The sequence below is a fragment of the Betta splendens genome, chromosome 14 (assembly GCF_900634795.4).
Source record: "Betta splendens chromosome 14, fBetSpl5.4, whole genome shotgun sequence".
Lineage (NCBI taxonomy): Eukaryota > Metazoa > Chordata > Actinopteri > Anabantiformes > Osphronemidae > Betta > Betta splendens.
In genome coordinates this window covers 5,663,895-5,681,538 of record NC_040894.2, presented here as the reverse complement: position 1 = coordinate 5,681,538, position 17,644 = coordinate 5,663,895, and the positions used below count along the sequence as shown (strand labels likewise).

At 43.1% G+C, this 17,644-nt stretch overlaps 2 protein-coding genes across 5 annotated transcripts; both read left to right on the top strand.

Annotated features, from left to right (window-relative positions):
- Positions 1-14: 14 nt before the first annotated feature.
- Positions 15-4,911, top strand: alkbh4 (alkB homolog 4, lysine demthylase). Of its 3 annotated transcripts, none has more exons than XM_029174570.3 (3): positions 15-335; positions 3,717-3,905; positions 4,085-4,911. In XM_029174570.3, exons 1-3 carry the CDS (start codon positions 222-224, stop codon positions 4,604-4,606), a joined length of 825 nt encoding a protein of 274 aa, XP_029030403.1. In that variant the 5' UTR covers positions 15-221; the 3' UTR covers positions 4,607-4,911. The 3 variants fall into 3 exon arrangements, with proteins under 3 accessions (XP_029030403.1, XP_029030404.1, XP_040929765.1); XM_029174571.3 differs by having other exon boundaries at positions 21-246; XM_041073831.2 differs by having other exon boundaries at positions 196-335; positions 3,691-3,905.
- A 511-nt stretch (positions 4,912-5,422) lies between these two features.
- On the top strand, positions 5,423-16,530 carry LOC114869982 (E3 ubiquitin-protein ligase CBL-like). 2 transcript variants are annotated; one of them, XM_055514446.1, is made up of 16 exons: positions 5,831-5,968; positions 6,455-6,618; positions 7,388-7,635; positions 8,292-8,438; positions 8,631-8,787; positions 9,200-9,321; positions 9,475-9,612; positions 9,934-10,021; positions 10,137-10,268; positions 10,414-10,623; positions 10,693-10,809; positions 10,929-11,215; positions 11,356-11,523; positions 11,917-12,020; positions 12,314-12,499; positions 12,599-16,530. In XM_055514446.1, exons 2-16 carry the CDS (start codon positions 6,541-6,543, stop codon positions 12,940-12,942), a joined length of 2,526 nt encoding a protein of 841 aa, XP_055370421.1. In that variant the 5' UTR covers positions 5,831-5,968; positions 6,455-6,540; the 3' UTR covers positions 12,943-16,530. The 2 variants fall into 2 exon arrangements, with proteins under 2 accessions (XP_029030392.1, XP_055370421.1); XM_029174559.2 differs by lacking the exon at positions 6,455-6,618 and having other exon boundaries at positions 5,423-5,968.
- Positions 16,531-17,644: the final 1,114 nt, after the last annotated feature.

The following is a 17,644-nucleotide window of genomic DNA, read 5'->3' as shown; positions in this document are numbered from 1 at the left end:
TCATTTCCTCATTCAGATTCAAGGTTGAGTGAAGTTGAACTGTAACTCGCCCAAGGCACATTTTTCTGCTTTTGATTTTTTTATCATATCAGCTTGATTGCTCTGTTTTGTTTGATCAACTGAAATAATAATAATGAACGAATACTTTGTTTCAATATTGCCGCTAGGAGGCGATAGCACATTTTATCAGGTTGCACAACTACCAGAGAAGAAGATGCAGGATGAGGGCTCCGGACGCCAGTGACGGTGTGTCATGTGGGTGTAAAGGCATTAGAACGTGTTTAATATGCGAAAGCTTTAGGGGTAAAGGCCAGTTAGAAGCCAGTGGACCCAAGGTAAACATTTCTCGCTGGAATCGTTTTTTTTGCGTGGTTTTAGTAGGAACTAAACCACAGTAGGAACAGCTGATCTAAGTGTTGCTAACGGCAGCCTTTACGAGCTACCGGTGCCGTCGCAGGACAATTTTCAATTTTAATCAAAAGGTCATGGTTCGGTACAGTACGACTAAAAGTAAACTCTGTATTTAGCCTCCTTGTATAGACCACGTTTGCGCTAAAGGTACATTCACACCTACTTCTCTTAATTAATGTGCTTGATGATTCGTAAATCGTAAGCTCATGCACATCAGAGATCAGACAGATGTCAAATGAACACTGCGGTCAAGTGAGCCGTCGTTCGTTCATCCGTCGTTCAGCCAGCCGCGCTTCAGAAACGTCTTGCGCCCGTATTACGCGCTTTACAGCAGAGCACAAAACACGCTCGTCGCGACTTCCTCTTTTCATAGCGACACGTCTGGTCTGTTCAAAATATTGAAAAATACGAAACAAAATATTGCATATATAGAAAAACTGTCGCCTAATAAAGATCTGTATACTTTTACTGTAAAATTAAGCATTTATTAGTATTTAAAACTACCATGTCATACTGTGAAACTTTTATAATTAATAACTTAACTTTGGTGCATAGTTCCAGGCTCAGACCACTTTCCTCTTGTTCTACTAGAAGTGTACTATCACCACACAAAGATTCGTGTATTTTTACTGTATAGTTTAGGATTTATTAGTATTCAAAACTACCAGTTCATACTGTAACTGTATAGGCCGTATAGTCAACTTTAATGATCAATAACTTGACTTTGGTGCATAGTTCCAGGCTCAGACCACTTTCCCCTTGTTCTACTAGATGTGTACTATCACCACACAAAAATTCATGTATTTTTACAGTATAGTTTAGGATTTAGCAGTACTTGAAAGTACTATGTCATACTGTAATACAGTCAACTTTAATGATCAATAACTTGACTTTGGTGCATAGTTCCAGGCTCAGACCACTTTCCCCTTGTTCTACTAGATGTGTACTATCACCACACAAAAATTCATGTATTTTTACAGTATAGTTTAGGATTTAGCAGTACTTGAAAGTACTATGTCATACTGTAATACAGTCAACTTTGATGATCAATAACTTGACTTTGGTGCATAGTTCCACGCTCAGACCACATTCCCCATGATCTACTAGAGATGTACTATCACCCCACAAAGATCTGTGTACTTTTACTGTATAGTTTAGGATTTTAGTAGTACCATGTTATGCTGAAATATGGCCCTTACAGTCAAGCATAAAACCAATAAGTACTGCACTACAAACAGTGTAGTGTGTAACTTTCTTTTTTATTGTTTTATTGTGAAGAGAGAATAATTGCATTAAATCTAATCCTGAATATTTGGTTATATACATTTTGTATTTACATTTTAGTGTTCAAAACTAGATATTACAATGTGTAAGAACAGAGACGGCAATAACTTTGATAAAACAAACTCCAGACATGGGAAATGGTTTAATGAGAACAAATAACGATTTCAGTATCCATCCATTTTCAACCGCTTTTTCTGGGGGCGGGTCGCGGGGGCAACAGTCTAAGCAAACTCCAAACTTCCCTCTCTCCGGACACTTCCTCCAGTTCAGCCCAACCCAGGACCTGTTTGCCTTGGGAGACCCTACCAGGGGCATTTACCCCCCGACAACATAGCTCCCGGGGTCATTCAGGCACACAAACTCCTCCACCACGTTAATGTATGTTTCACACTTAAATATTCAGTTTTTGACTGTTCAATGACTTTATATTAAACATTAAACATTTAGTTTCAATATTAAAAGTCACACTTTGGAGTCCTAACAGATGGTAATAAAAGGATTTAATGTGTGTGTGCTTAGCCTCACTCACAGTTTTTTATATGAAAAGTGACATAATCTGGGCCTGGCATTATGCACTAAAGTCAAGTTATTCATCATCATAGTTGAATATAAGGCCCATAGAGTATTACAGTATGACCTGGAAGTTTTGAATACTAATAAATCCAAAACTATGCAGTAAAAATACACGGATCTTTGTGTGGTGATAGTACATCTCTAGTAGAACAAGGGGAAAGTGGTCTAAGCCTGGAACTATGCACCAAGGTCAAGTTATTAATGATTAAAGTTGACTGTATTACAGTATGACATAGTACTTTCAAGTACTGCTAAATCCTAAACTATACAGTAAAAATACATGAATCTTTGTGGGGTGATAGTACACATCTAGTAGAACAAGGGGAAAGTGGTCTGGGCCTGGAACTATGCACCAAAGTCTAGTTATTAACGATTAAAGTTGACTATACGGCCCATACAGTTACAGTATGACTTGGTAGTTTTGAATACTAATAAATCCTAAACTATACAGTAAAAATACACGAATCTTTGTGTGATGATAGTACACATCTAGCAGAAATAGGAGAAAGTGGTCTGGGCCTGGAACTATGCACCAAAGTCAAGTTATTGATCATTAAAGTTGACTATACGGCCTATACAGTTACAGTATGAACTGGTAGTTTTGAATACTAATAAATCCAAAACTATACAGTAAAAATATACAGATCTTTGTGGGGTAATAGTACACCTCTAGTAGAACAAGAGGAAAGTGGTCTGAGCCTGGAACTATGCACCAAAGTCAAGTTATTAATGATTAAAGTTGACTGTATTACAGTATGACATGGTAGTTTTGAATACTAATAAATCCTAAACTATACAGTAAAAATACACGAATCTTTGTGTGGTGATAGTACACCTCTAGTAGAACAAGGGGAAAGTGGTCTGAGCCTGGAACTATGCACCAAAGTTAAGTTATTAATTATAAAAGTTTCACAGTATGACATGGTAGTTTTAAATACTAATAAATGCTTAATTTTACAGTACAGTAAAAGTATACAGATCTTTATTAGGCGACAGTTTTTCTATATATGCAATATTTTGTTTCGTATTTTTCAATATTTTGAACAGACCAGACGTGTCGCTATGAAAAGAGGAAGTCGCGACGAGCGTGTTTTGTGCTCTGCTGTAAAGCGCGTAATACGGGCGCAAGACGTTTCTGAAGCGCGGCTGGCTGAACGACGGATGAACGAACGACGGCTCACTTGACCGCAGTCAAATGAACCCTACGTTGCATGTCCGGAACCAGTGCATGTCACAATAAGTAACCCTAACGTTGCATTTTGTCCCGTGAACCAGGTAGTGCAAATGTACAAATAGTAACAATGTTAAGTAACAAATGTTTATTGGGGTTTAAAAAAATATATTATGTCCAATGATTATGTAATTAAAAAAATGCATTGATTGTGTGTTGATTTATTATTAAGTATGTTTTGTCTTGTACAGCATTGCTAACATTTTTGCGTGTGAAGGTTGTGCATCATTTTACCTACGATCCTGAGACCAAACTCGCTGTACGCAAATATGCCAAGGCTGTGTCCTTCGACTTTCCTGGCATCTTCCTGTGGGAGAACTTCATATCGGAAGAGGAGGAAAAGGAGATGATAAGCACAATGGACCAAGATGTGTGGAACCAGTCCCAGTCTGGACGAAGGAAACAGGTTAGATAGAACACATGGTCCGATGACAAATGTGCCGTTTCTTGTCCAACTCACTATAATATGCAACACCTGTAACAGCTATACATTTCTTAATTAAACATTGCTAAATACAAATGCTGTTACGTGCTTTAGTTTATTCTAGTGTGAAGGAGTTAAAGTCTCTTCTCTTATTTTTGCAGGACTTTGGTCCTAAAGTGAACTTCAAGAAACAGAAAGTGCGAATAGGCAGTTTCAGTGGACTTCCTCCATTAAGCCAAAGGCTACTTGTCCGGATGCAGAAAGTGCCAAGTCTAGCAGACTTCCAGCCAGTGGAGCAGTGTAATCTGGAATACCACTCTGAGCGAGGCTCTGCCATTGATCCACACCTAGATGACTCCTGGCTGTGGGGTGAGCGCCTGGTCACCATCAACATGCTATCAGACACTACACTCACCATGTCTCTTGAGCAGGGTCTTCCAGAGTTGGGACTAGCAGAAGAAGTCCAGGTTGCTGTGCGTGTTCCTCGTAGATCTTTACTGGTGTTACATGGTGAGGCACGTCACCGATGGAAGCACGCCATCCTTAGGGAACATGTTCGGGAGCGCAGAGTTTGCAGCACTTACAGAGAACTGTCTGCAGAGTTCCTACCTGGAGGACAGCGAGCAGAGCTGGGAGCTCAGCTGTTGGACATTGCTTTGAGCTTTCAAGGAATTCCAATATAAGTTTTAGTGATGATGCAGAAAAACTATGCTTTACCACAGTGGCATCCTGGACTATTTGGGCTACTGATATCTCTTTAAACAGGTGGTCCCTGTTGTGTCATTTACAGTTTGAACACCAGATGGTGCCAAAGAAAAAAGATAAATATATTTAATTCTAGCATAGGTTTCACTGCTAATGTCAGATTTTTTTAGTAATATTATTAAACAGATCATCCGAAACAAAAGTATATCTGGTCATATCAGCTGTCAATCTATTTAATATTTGTCTTTTAATAGAAAAATAAACATATTTTCAGTCATATAAACCTTTTCAGTTCAACCATGCATGTAGGATTCACCGTGACTGTATAATGGAGAGTTGCAGATGTCGTCCAATCGTACAGCAGCATGTCAGTGTTACTGCTGCTGAGGTGTAGGATTTGAAGAATTGTCTGTACAGAAGCACTGCTCTGAATTTAGCTAATTTCAGGCTGAGCTGCTTCTTCACCAGTCACATGTCATACAGTCGACCCCATGCTGTTCACTTTATCTTCTGATGTTAATGTCAAGCAGGACAGATTTGTTTTACAGTCAAAATCTGGGTGTCAGGGGACCATCGAAGGGTAACTACATGTTGGTGGACACATATTGAATATATGAGGTCAATTCAGACGCTCATACATTTTTAAATAAAATTCCGATACAAAAACTCTCAAATATCTTTCACTTGAAACCAAGTTCACCTCGGTCCAATGAGCCAACCTTTATTTTGAAGGTCGCAGCCGGATATCCGTGTTTACTTTAGCCCCTCGCTCGTCGTTGGCTGGAACCGCTGCTCAACCTGTTTGTTGATCGCTGTGTGTGGCTTATTAACACTCCGAGTTTTTTACAAGCCCGACTGGTTCCTCATGGGGATTCAACTTGCCGTCGCCAGGAAGAGCTCGCCGTCTGTCTGACAGCAGGCACGGCAACACACGACTATGTCGTAAGCTCGTAATTGGCGACGGAGCGACCTGAGAAAGCCTTTTTCTAATGTAGCATGTTTGCTAACGCTAGCTGCGCCGCGCACACAGGCTTTTTGTTCCGATCTTGGACAGACTCTGCATGACAAATTATTACCAGTGTTGATCACAAGTAGGACACACAACAGCGGTTGTGTTGGCTGAAAAAACGTGTCGGGAATAATTCGCGGTTGTCAGCATCAGCCCCGGGGCTAACCCCCGGTAGCCGTCCGACTTAATGGCCGGAAATCCGAGGAGGGGCGCCGGTCTCATCGGCTTGATGAAGGACGCCTTTCAGCCTCATCAGCAACCTCTCCAGCCTCACCAACCTGCAGTGGTCGATAAGAAAATGGTGGAGAAATGCTGGAAACTCATGGACAAGGTATCAAAAGTGCCATTATAGACGCAGAAAATCTGATCAGAATGTGTGAAACGTAGCGGTTAGTGAGTTTTGTGGTGGATATCAGTGATTCAGATCAGCGGAAATAAAATGCACTGTCGCTTCCTCATGTTGTAAAATCACCTGCAAAAGCTGCTTGCACGGGCCTTGAACTAAGTTTTTTAGCAAAAAGCATTGAAGCCTGTGGTATTTTAGATGTAGCTTTAGAGGTGGATTGCACACAAAGACTTGTTCACGTTTGTCTAAGTTTTGCCCTGTGCGACTGTCTGTCCACTGCATGAGGAAGATTTAACCCCCACAACTGGAGTACAATGATGTCCTTGATTCGTTATCTAACAGGGATCATTTGTAGTGAATTAGGTCAAAGAGATTGTAGTCTGTTATTTTACCATGAACTTTGTGAAAACACCAGGGCTTTTATATAGCATATTTATGGCTGCCTATCACTGTAGTTCATCTTTTTCTTAGGTAGGAAAAGTCACCAGAGACGAGGAGGCAAGTTTGCAGAAGATTAAATCAATAGGACCAGAGCAAATGAAGAGTACAGTATAACAATGGGTGTCTGTCAGTGCACTGTGCTGCACAGAGACGTGGCTGCGCCGCTTCATTTGCACCTACAGTGTGATGTCAGTGTGAGTGGGTGTCACAGGGCACATGATTTTAAAACTGTCATACGCTTGCAGCGCTTCCACTGGGTGGAAAGTAGCGCAATGATTTATTAAAGTTGTTTCTCTTGTTGGGACTCGTTTCTCACATGAGCCATAAAATCGGATTATGTGCTGAACAGCGGTTTGATAGCATTCATGTTATCGCCATCGTGCGCTTGCAGCTACTGGAGTGTATAATAAATTCATTATAAGGTGTCATGCTGTGAAATGAGGCACGGTAAATTGTAAAATGCAGTCAACTGGACAGTAAATTTAGTCACTCTTTGTTTTCAAAATAACAACAAAACTCTGTTTATGTCTGTAGAGTGTTTAGTTCAGTTTAGTGGTGGGAAGAACATGACACATTGACAAATGATTACCTTAATTGTAAATGTCCATCAACATCAAAAATAATGTTACCGCATAATGTTAGATAAGAGGCTCACAGAGCAACAGTGTTTTACAAATTCACAGCAGCGCAGACATTTATGTTGGATAAATGGTTTGACTGGTTGGATGGTTGTTTAGGTTTTTGTTATAAGTTTATAGTCCTTCAAAGTCAGATCATCCACAGTGTTTTGTACCCTAAAGTTAGGACTGCCAGTTCCCTCATTTCTAGGAAGCAGCTTCTGTCTGTTCTAGCTAGGAGCTGCCTTTAAGGTTTGATGCTTTGTACCTGCCACAAAGTGTGCAGGTTCTGTTCTCATGTGTTTTCATGTTTAACATTCTGTGGGGACTTCTTTTCCTTCTCCAGGTAGTGCGGTTGTGCCAGAACCCTAAGGTGGCATTGAAGAACAGCCCACCCTACATCCTGGATCTGCTGCCGGATACCTACCAGCATCTGCGCACCATCCTGTCTCGATACGAAGGCAAAATGGAGATCCTGGGGGAAAATGAGTACTTTCGCGTGGTGGTAGACAACCTGACCAACAAGACGAAGCAGACAATGAGCCTTTTTAAAGAAGCCAAGGAAAGGATGTATGAGGAGAACTCCCAGCCCAGGTAGCTTTAAGTGTTGATGATGTCATTCAATCATCTAAAGGAAGGTGGTCAAAATAAATCATTTCATTGTCGCCGTCTAGTTCATAACAGCTAGGTTATTATTAACATACCATCACTGCTTTGGCTTAACTGCACCACTTTGTCTTTAAATGTTTTAACAAACCGCAATATCCGATTGCAAAAAAGGAAGGATGCTGTTGTCATTCTGCCCCTTTCACCACTGTGATGAATGGCAACATAAGTACATTGGAAAGTAGAGCCGTTCACATACAGAAACTGTGTGATGAAGGTTCAAGTAAAGTGTTGCAATCAGCTTCACTTCCCCTCTGAAAACCATAACTAAGCAGAAGTTCTTCCTTCTACTGATGTAGTCTGACTTTTCTTTTTGTCAAACGTTGCTGCAAAGATGTTATTTTCAATTGTCATGAGGGTTTTTAAATGTCATTAGTAGAGTTTTTACTAAACTGCATTAATCTATCAAAGATTTACCAAAGATATATTTGAAGATAAAATAATTTTATAAAACTCTAATTTGTTGTTCTATGTTTACGTTACCAGAAGAAACCAAATATCTCAACACCTCGATGAGTATTTCCTCGAGAAGTTCGAACTTCTACTAAATCTATTTCTGTCTCCTTTACTTCTTTCTTTCTCAGGCGGAATCTTACCAAGCTGTCGCTGATCTTCAGCCACATGCTAGCAGAGCTAAAAGCCATCTTTCCCAACGGCCTATTTCAGGGCGACAACTTCAGGATCACCAAAGCTGACGCTGCTGAATTTTGGAGAAGGTCATTTGGAGACAAGTGAGTTGTTAAAGGTTACTAGTGAATGAATACTGTTTAGTTGATGATTTTTTTATATTGTACTTCAAGAATTTGTATTAGTAAAGTGTTAATTTGTCATTAGCTTTGGAAATTTGCATCTATCTTTTTAGCTGTTAGCTGACTTTTAATGACTGTGTAACCACTTCCTGCCCCATTCTTCCCGTCATGCAGGACCATTGTGCCATGGAGGACGTTTCGTCAGGCTCTTCACGAGTTTCACCCTATCAGCTCAGGCCTGGAGGCCATGGCCCTCAAGTCCACCATCGACCTCACCTGCAATGACTACATCTCTGTGTTTGAGTTTGACATCTTCACCAGACTCTTCCAGGTGAGAAGTCATTGTATTAAATGCACACTTAGTGGACTTTTACTGTGCCGCAGTAAAAGAAGGTTGCTAAGCCACAGAAGTTAGGATTTCCTCATTTCTTTTCCGTATGACCTAAAATATGTAAATCAGCCTAGTGGAGAGTTTGCACAGTGCTGTTCTGTATCCTCATCTGGTCATTCAGGAACCAGACTGAGGGGCTTTTTCCACCTGTTGATTCAGTAACCTCACTAGTCTGATCTTTGGTAGATGATGTGATTAACGCATGCCCCAGAAAATGACAACTTCATTAATTGTGTAACTGCTGCAGGCTCTCAGGATCACATTCCTGTCTGAATATCCTGGGGAGTAAAGCTGAAGAAAGCTTAAAACACTTACTGCGTCATTAACAGAGGTTTTTTTTTTTTTTCTGCAGCCGTGGTCGTCTCTTTTAAGGAACTGGAACAGTCTGGCAGTCACACATCCTGGTTACATGGCCTTCTTAACTTATGACGAGGTCAAGGCCCGACTTCACAGGTTCATCCACAAACCTGGCAGGTGGGACAACTGCTGCTTTGTATATACGCATGCTTGAACAGTTAATGTCTCTGCATTTACACAAATCCTCACCTACAGAAGCAACATGTGTGCATGTGACAGGAATAGATCGATTTCCAGCATGTGGCTAAGGTTGTCCTCCCTCTCTTTCAGCTACATCTTTAGGCTGAGCTGCACTCGGCTGGGCCAGTGGGCAATCGGCTACGTGACAGCTGATGGGAACATCCTGCAGACCATCCCCCATAACAAACCGCTCTTCCAAGCGCTTATTGACGGATACAGAGAGGGATTGTAAGAACTAATACCACATGTTGTCACACCACCAGTTTATTTGTTTTGGGGCATTTTATGGGTTAACCGTCCAGATTGCTATAATGACATCAGAATATCTGTATATAGTAAGATTATAATTGATGGTTTAGTAGGATAAAGAAAGTACAGCATTAACATTTTAATAGGGTTACATCATATTAAATGACAAAATGGTTGATAGTTATAACAAACCCACAGAGGACTCTTGCATCCTTTGCAGTTTACCTCAATTCTTTTTACTCCTTGCGTTGTTTTTACTCCTGGCTGTAAAAGGAGTTGACGTGTGTGGTGTTTCTCCAGCTATCTGTTCCCAGATGGTCGTGCGCAGAATCCCGACTTAACCGGACTGTGTGAACCTTCTCCCCAAGACCACATCAAAGTCACTCAGGTTTAGCCACGTTTGATTCAACAGCAACATTAGAAAACAATAATTCCGGTAAGAATTGAGAGCTCTGTTGGTTCAGTATGAAGAGTCGCTGTCTCTTTGTGTTCCTCACCTGCAGGAGCAGTATGAGCTGTACTGTGAGATGGGCTCCACTTTCCAGCTCTGCAAGATCTGTGCTGAGAATGACAAGGATGTGAAGATTGAACCTTGCAGACACCTGATGTGTACGTCTTGTCTGACAGCCTGGCAGGTGAGACATTTTGTTAATGTCTTTATTATTTTGCTGATTGCACACTTAACCCTGTTCTTAGTCAGATGATTTTCCACCGTCTACCTTTCAAGCGTTTGCTCTGTCTCACAAAATATGAACATTGTTTTTTGCATGTGTGCATCAGGAGTCTGAGGGTCAGGGTTGCCCGTTTTGCCGCTGTGAGATAAAGGGCACAGAGCCCATCGTAGTGGACCCCTTCCACCCAAAGGCCAGCGGGGCGTCCTTTGCTGGCTTCCAGGGATCCAGCAGAGCAGAGGCTTCTGGATATGATGAGGAAGAGGATGATCGACTGGAGGACCAGAGCCTTGTCATGAGCAGGCTGGCCTGCTCCAAAGTAAGATCTACAACAACAATAAAATAAAATCATTTTGACAGATACTGACCTGTGTTTGTGTGTGAGCAGATAGAACGGCCACCTTCTCCCGTGTCCCAGCTACCTCCAGTACCACCTCGTCTGGATCTCCTGCAACAAAGACCCCCTAGTTCCCACAGTGCACTGGGTTCGGGAGCCACACCCAAGGTGTGTGTGTGTGCTTTGGATCAGCAATCAAAAAGTTATCACTTAGAAAGATGTCGCACTATACTTTAAGAAGAGAGAACAGAAGTGAAAGTGTGTGTTAAATCCTGTTTCCCCTCCAGATTGCAGCTACTCACAGAGACAAGCCTCTACCTCTGCCTCCAGCCTTGAGAGAGCTGCCCCCTCCTCCTCCTCCGGAGCGTCCCTCCCTAGCCCAGGACTCCAGGCTGCAGAGAAGGCCTCTTCCCTCCACTCCTGACCAGTCCATCTGGGCTGCCAACTACATGGTCCCTCGTCCTCCAACCAAGGCTCCATTAACCTTGTCCTCAACCTCTCAGAGCAATGGAACCAGCGGAGATGGAAGCAAACTCCAGTCGGCCACTAATGCTGTGTATTGTTTGGCGGCAAGGTATAAAGATGTGTCAGCAATCAGTCAATTAAGAACCCATCATATTTTTGCTTATGTATCGCTCCGAAAGATGTTATCAAAGTTGTGCACGTTCAGCTTCTGCTTCATTTAAGCAATTCTGCCCCACTTTATATTGCCAGGTCTCTACCAGCATCAGTGCCCACAAGTGGGGAGAAGCCCTCATCTGACGGTGATGAGAATGAGTATATGAGTCCCACGTCTCTTCCAGTCTCTGGTTCTCCGTGGGTGATAACCGGCTCCTTGGTGCCTCCACCACCAGCTCAAGCAAACAACAACAATGACATTAGGTAGAGTTGAGAGCAAGCCTTCATGTGGGACCGTTCGTTGTTCTGATATTACCAAGGATTTGTAGCAGTTTTACTTGTTTTTGCCACCAGGGGGCTCTAGAGTCCATAGGTGCCCGACTCCTTATTTACCATTGAAAAAAATCTTCCTAACATGAAGCAAATGTTGTGGATGAAATGATGACTGAGTCTAAAACACATAATTCAGTAATGGGGCAGGACCACTTTGAACATAAGCAATCTGAATACATTCACATCACTCAAACTCAAAACAAATCCCAAACTCAACTCGAACTCAAAACAAATCCCAAATCCTTTCTATCACATGGAACATTTTAGACGGGAATAAACTGTGTTAATGGCATTACTAGTAACCAGTTTCTCTTCTCTTGGCAGTGATGTGGCAGACAGTGACTCTGAGGACCCCCAAGTGTACGAGTCCATGTGCAATATCCAGGCCCAGGCTGGTTCATCTGAAACAGATCCAGGCTCTGACCAGGGTAACAACATACACAGATATTATAAGGGAGCACCAAGTACGCATTACAAAAGCTTGATTAACATTTTATCTACAAAATCTTTTATTTAAGGTATATTTAATTACATAATTACTTTTTCAAATTTAAATGTTTTCAGTAGTGTAGTTACTGGAGGCTAATGACCATTGGCCTCCAACTTATATAATAGTGGAAGTTCTATTAAAACAGAACTTCCACAAACCTGTTACCTTTGTATCTCTAACTAAAGGTCACAGCTACAGTCACACAACCATCATTTGATGTCTGTTTTTTAGAACCGCCTAAACATCCGGCCTCGGTTTCGCTGGACAAGAAGGTGGAGATCAGCATGGAGGATGTTTACGAGTATGACTGTCCCAGACCGGTGGTGCCTCCAGCCCCCACCAGGAGGACGCTGTCCGACATCAGCAGTCCCTCATCGGCCTTCAGCACGCTCAGCATGGACGGTGCAGTGGAAGCCAGTATGTATCAGCAATCAGCCTTAACTAACAGAAAGAAACACAAGTGCTCAGTAAACACAATTCCTGCCTTCACCTGTTGCCTTTTTGCTCCTATCACAGATATGTTTTCGGCCCACGTCGACCTTGAACGCCCCCCCAAGCCTCTCCCACGTCGCGCCAACTCGGACCGACGGCCCCGCCCCGTGAACCGCGACTTTCACACTCCACTACCGGAGCTCCCCAGTCCGTCGTCCGCCTCCCCCTCCCCTCCCCCTCCCCCCCTCCCTCCTGTCGGCGCCGGAAACCTGGCCCTAAACGGGGAGATCGAATGCTTGATGTCGCAGGGCTACTCCATCCAGGACATCCAGAAGGCCCTGATGATCGCTCAGAACAACCTGGAGACGGCCAAGAACATACTGCGCGAGTTCGTCTCCGTCCCCTCCACAGCGCACATGGTCACATAGTCGAAGTCGTCACGCTCATCCTGTCTGTGTTGTCTGTCCCCACTATGTGCCATTATCATGGATAGCCTTTATCAAGCAGGGCCACGACTACTTGGCTGAAGGGCTGTACCCTCAAAAAAATGCTGCATTCAGGTCAGATAATTGCAGATATACTGTATTTTTAGTCATGACAGTGCCCAAAACTATTTATTTTGCAGTGAACACATTGTAGCAGGTGTTTCTTTTCCTTTTTCTTTGACTGCCTATATGTTGATGGTGACACTGAAGCCTCAGAATCTCTTGTTTACTTGCAATCGCCACTTGGAGATTGAGGTTCGTTTCCGCCAGTGTGAAAGCGTCGGTTGGTTCCAACGACTTGTCCACTCTGGAACCGGGAGCAGCTGCGTCTCCGAGGCCGACCGGCGCTCCTAAGCGACCTGAATGCAGCATACCAGGAGCGGCGAGGCGGGGTCGCGTGGCCCGGTCGCGTGGCCGTGCTTCACGTCTGTGAGGTCGGCTCGTGCCGTGGCAGCGTTTCCCCTCAGTCTGAGTTCATTCTCTCATTAAGCTAAGTGTTGAAGCTACACTGACTTTAATCAGCAGGTCATTGTCCCACTGCTGGCAGCTGTCCAGTCCGATGCTTTATGGGCTTCTCGGCAAATTGTGGCGTGCGAGTATGTAGCGACACAAGTTTTGTGGGGAAATTAGTGACTAACTCGTGGCGTGTGTTGCTCATGCTGATAAATGTGAATGTTCAGTCGCGGTGCAGTTCGCAGGGCTTCATGGTGTGCGCGTCGCTGCGGCTCGCTCTGCTTCGATGGTTGTTTGAGGAGTTGAACGTGACTCCATATTTCCTCTCATCTCCAGGTCCAGTGATGGTTCTGTAATGAAATAACTAATCTGATGTTTAAGTGCTCTCATGACTTGTTGTGCTGTGTGTGGTACTAACAATGGTTGAGTTTTAAGGAGTTATTGTCATTTTAACCCATAACTTCCTGTGGCCTCTTGAGGTGATATTGAAGGCTGGTTTATTTAGTCAAAAGCTTCTGTATACGCCTCTAGTTTCTTACTTACTTACCTACAGAAGTGAAAAGAGTTAAGATTTGCTCTCACATGTTCATGTATGTTTAGATTAGCATCACATTCGCACCGGAACAGTTTTGCTTGGTTCAAAACGAAGGAATTGACATTGTGCACTAAAGCAAACAAGAACTGAAGGTGACGTGTTGTCAGGTGGACTCAGGTACTCGTGTGATGAATGAAGCAATGCTAAAGGCGAGTGTTTACCGGAGGTGGTGTGGACTCATGATGTGTGGCACATTCATGACGGAGACATTCCAGTGATTTGGATTTTACCGCTTTACCGATTACCGCTTGCTACTCACTGTACTCACATCTACATATAACAAGCTCCATTTAGTGACTTTCTGTTTATTCTAACTTTGGAGGTTCTGTTACAACGAGCCTCCTGTTCTAAAAATTACAGTCCTCGTGGGCATTTCAGGCACGGAGCAGTTCTTAAATTGGATAGTAAATTAATCTGCATCTACACTATATTGGCAAAGGTCTTCGCTCACCCATCCAAATAATAGGAATCAGGTGCACGAAGCAAGGTCCATGCAGACATAGATGACAGAGTCTGGTGTGGGTGAACCTGCACAGAGGCCTGACCTCGCCCTGATAGAACACCTTTGGGATGAATTAGAGCGGACACTGAGAGCCAGGCCGTCTCCTCCAACATCAGTGTGTGACCAAAACTTCCCATAAACACACTCCTGAACCATGTGAACAGCCCAAAAGACTCGAAGCTGTTGCAGCTGCAAAGGGTGAACCAACCTCATATTGAACTCTGTCACTTCAGTTTAGAGCAGGTGAGCGAATGCTTCTGGCAGTATGGTGTATTTTGTGTTGGTGATCCAAGATGGACACACCCTCACTGTGGATTTAGATAGATTGCTATGAAATGTTGTTAATGTTCATGTTTCCAAGGTTATGGAAGTTGCTGAGCTATTTTTTAATTTTTTTGCACCTTAACACTCTTTGATGAGACTCTTCATATAGTTCTCATCAACAGCAGGCTCTATAAATAATTTAATATTTTGCTGAGTCATTGAAATGTTCAACTTTGAGTTTGACCATAGCCGGTCTGAATCTCAAAGTCCTTGACGTTCACTCTCCAGCAGAATTGTAAAACATCATCTGAGTAACAGAGGAGGATTTCACTCAGGTGTTTAGAGTCCGTGAGCCGCTGTAACTCCCAGGTACCACTCCTTCACCATCACCCTGACCTCACGTCATCCTCTCAGCCACACGAGGGCTTGTACTTCAACCCAGACGATCACAAGCACATGTAGAGGGAAGATGAAAAGACATCTGAGTCACCAAAGTCTGACCCGCGTCTGAGAAGCAAATCAGGGCAGAATACAAGCAGCGGCAGGAAAAGTGCGTGAACACGCTTGTATTACTTGCATTTATTTATACGTGTGTTTTAAAAGATAATGAGACATAGACACGTAGTTGTATGTCTGTAAGTGTTCCCTCACTTTTTCTGCTTTGCTGCAGTTAATAGACACGTTCCTTGGAAACACTAATAAGATCTATGTGTAGACTCAGGTGATATTATAGAATAGAACATGATCCCCTCTTTAGTGCTATGAATGCGATTCTTCTCTCAAACAGATCTCCAGTGATCAGTGGTCCTGTGATTTCTGCAGTAATACATAAGTAAACGTGCCTTCTGTCCATCACAACCTGCACATCGGTAGAGACGCTACAACAGAGCCTCCGCCGCCACCGCTTAGATGAAATGGGAACCTACACACAGCAGCTTTTCAGCTGGACCCACTTTCAGTTTGATTTGTTCCGGTGTTATTCGTCATGCAGAGAGCATCACAGGACGTTTCCACAAGCTCAGTCCAATCAATACTTTTTGTTTTAGGCCAAAATCAATGTGAGAGTTAAATTAAAGTATGTGTTAAAACCATTTCCCGACCAAAACGTACTGAATTATAACAAACCTGCTCGTTGGCTGTTTTTATAGTGACTCTGGTTCGTCAGGCTGTAATTTTACAGTATAAATTGATTTCACATATTTTTTATTGCTAAATTTGAAGCATCATTGTCCGTAGCGTCGTCTAACAGCATCCATTATGTCTGTCATTACTGTGGATGATGTGAAACACAGTGGAAACGTGCTTGTTGGAGTTGTAAAGTGAAGACTGATCACCTCCCTGAGGTTGTTGACTTTAACGAATCGCACGCCTTCAGTCGAAAGCGTTTCAGAGCAGCAAGCTGCCCTTTATATCGGCCCTCGGTTCGCGTCGACGTACAAAGAATGTGTTGTCGGCCCTCTGACGCCGCGTTCGCTATGTGAGGATGCTGCTGCCAGAGGCTCCGCTCTCACTGCAGGCGTGTTGGTTCAGATCTGCTGGTTAACACGTGGTCTAACTGTTTTCATCAGCCTTTTCTTTAGTACTTGCCTACTAAAACGCTGTCTGCAATGCTTTATTATTGCCTGTGTAAATATTTTATTTATTGTCTTTTTAATATCCTTGTTCATTTGTCATGCCTAAGCCATTAAGATTTTTAATTAAACAGTATTTTCTTTAACATTTGGTCTGTGTGGTTTGTTCATGACTATGAAAGGCTGATCAGTTAATATTTATTATTTATTTACAGTAAGTACACAAACCAGGGCCTTCATTTAGTCCTTCTACACTAAAGTATGAAGGTCAGGACTTTCCAAGAACAATAATTCTTCTAGCCAAACTTTGGTAAAATGACGTACGTATGGTTGTTGTGCTGCATCCAATGTCTGTTGAGTCTCACTTCATTGATTGGGTGCCCTCACGGTTTCCAGTAGATTTCTTTTTTTTATAGCTCCATTAATCCTCATGAGACAGAAGCAGCGCGGCCCAAACCGTCCTTCTGGCACCACTTTGTTTCACAGATTAGATAAAGTTCTTTTGCTACAATAAGATTTTTCCATTTGTACCAGACATAATGTTTTAAAGCCAGAAGTAGTTTTCTGGCTGAGCCGACTGGAGACCGGCACCGGGGAGTCTCTGCCGTCACGCTATCGTTCCCATGTGCAGACGGGTGAACATCAGTGCTGGCTGCTGCAGGTGAAGCCTTCAGCCTCCTGGACGTCACCCTGTGCTTCATGTCATGACCGTTAGTACTTCTAACTCACTACTTGCTGTGACCTTGGCTAGTCGGCTCCAAAAGGTAAGTTTGTACTGACTGATGGTCCACTTGTGGAGTCCAGATGCTTTACAGTCACTTTCCTGGTGAGCATTAACTGAGTACTTTACCAGAGTAAATAAACATGTGTTTATCTAGATTCAGGGTTTGTAAGAAAATCATGTCCAATCTGAGGTGTGATCTAGTCTAATTATTAAAGAACACTTTGACATTTTTTTGCCCGATTCCTCAAACTCTTGATCCCAGAAGAATGAAGTCTTCACCTGGAGTCGTGCACCTTATGCTGAATGCATTGAGAGTGACTGATGCGTTTCCCAGTGCGAGGGCAGCTCGGCGCTGGCGGCGTCTGAATTCGTTGCAGATGTGAGCAGTGTTTTCGGTCCTTCCTCCTCCAGACTGCAGCTGGAAACCTGAGCTACCGCCGGAGTCATTTCCAGCTCGTGCTGACAGCGGTTTGGAGGCAGAGCTCCTTCCTGTCTCCTCACTGTCGAACTGCGAAGCGAACGCAAAACACTCGACT

Coding starts and splice junctions, on each gene's coding strand:
- alkbh4 (XM_029174570.3), top strand. CDS start 222: ATGAGGGCTCCGGACGCCAGTGACGGTGTGTCATGTGGGTGTAAAGGC. Junction 336..3,716: donor TAGAAGCCAGTGGACCCAAG/GTAAACATTTCT, acceptor TTGCGTGTGAAG/GTTGTGCATCATTTTACCTA. Junction 3,906..4,084: donor AGTCTGGACGAAGGAAACAG/GTTAGATAGAAC, acceptor TTATTTTTGCAG/GACTTTGGTCCTAAAGTGAA.
- LOC114869982 (XM_029174559.2), top strand. CDS start 5,825: ATGGCCGGAAATCCGAGGAGGGGCGCCGGTCTCATCGGCTTGATGAAG. Junction 8,439..8,630: donor AGAAGGTCATTTGGAGACAA/GTGAGTTGTTAA, acceptor CCCGTCATGCAG/GACCATTGTGCCATGGAGGA. Junction 12,500..12,598: donor GGACGGTGCAGTGGAAGCCA/GTATGTATCAGC, acceptor CTCCTATCACAG/ATATGTTTTCGGCCCACGTC.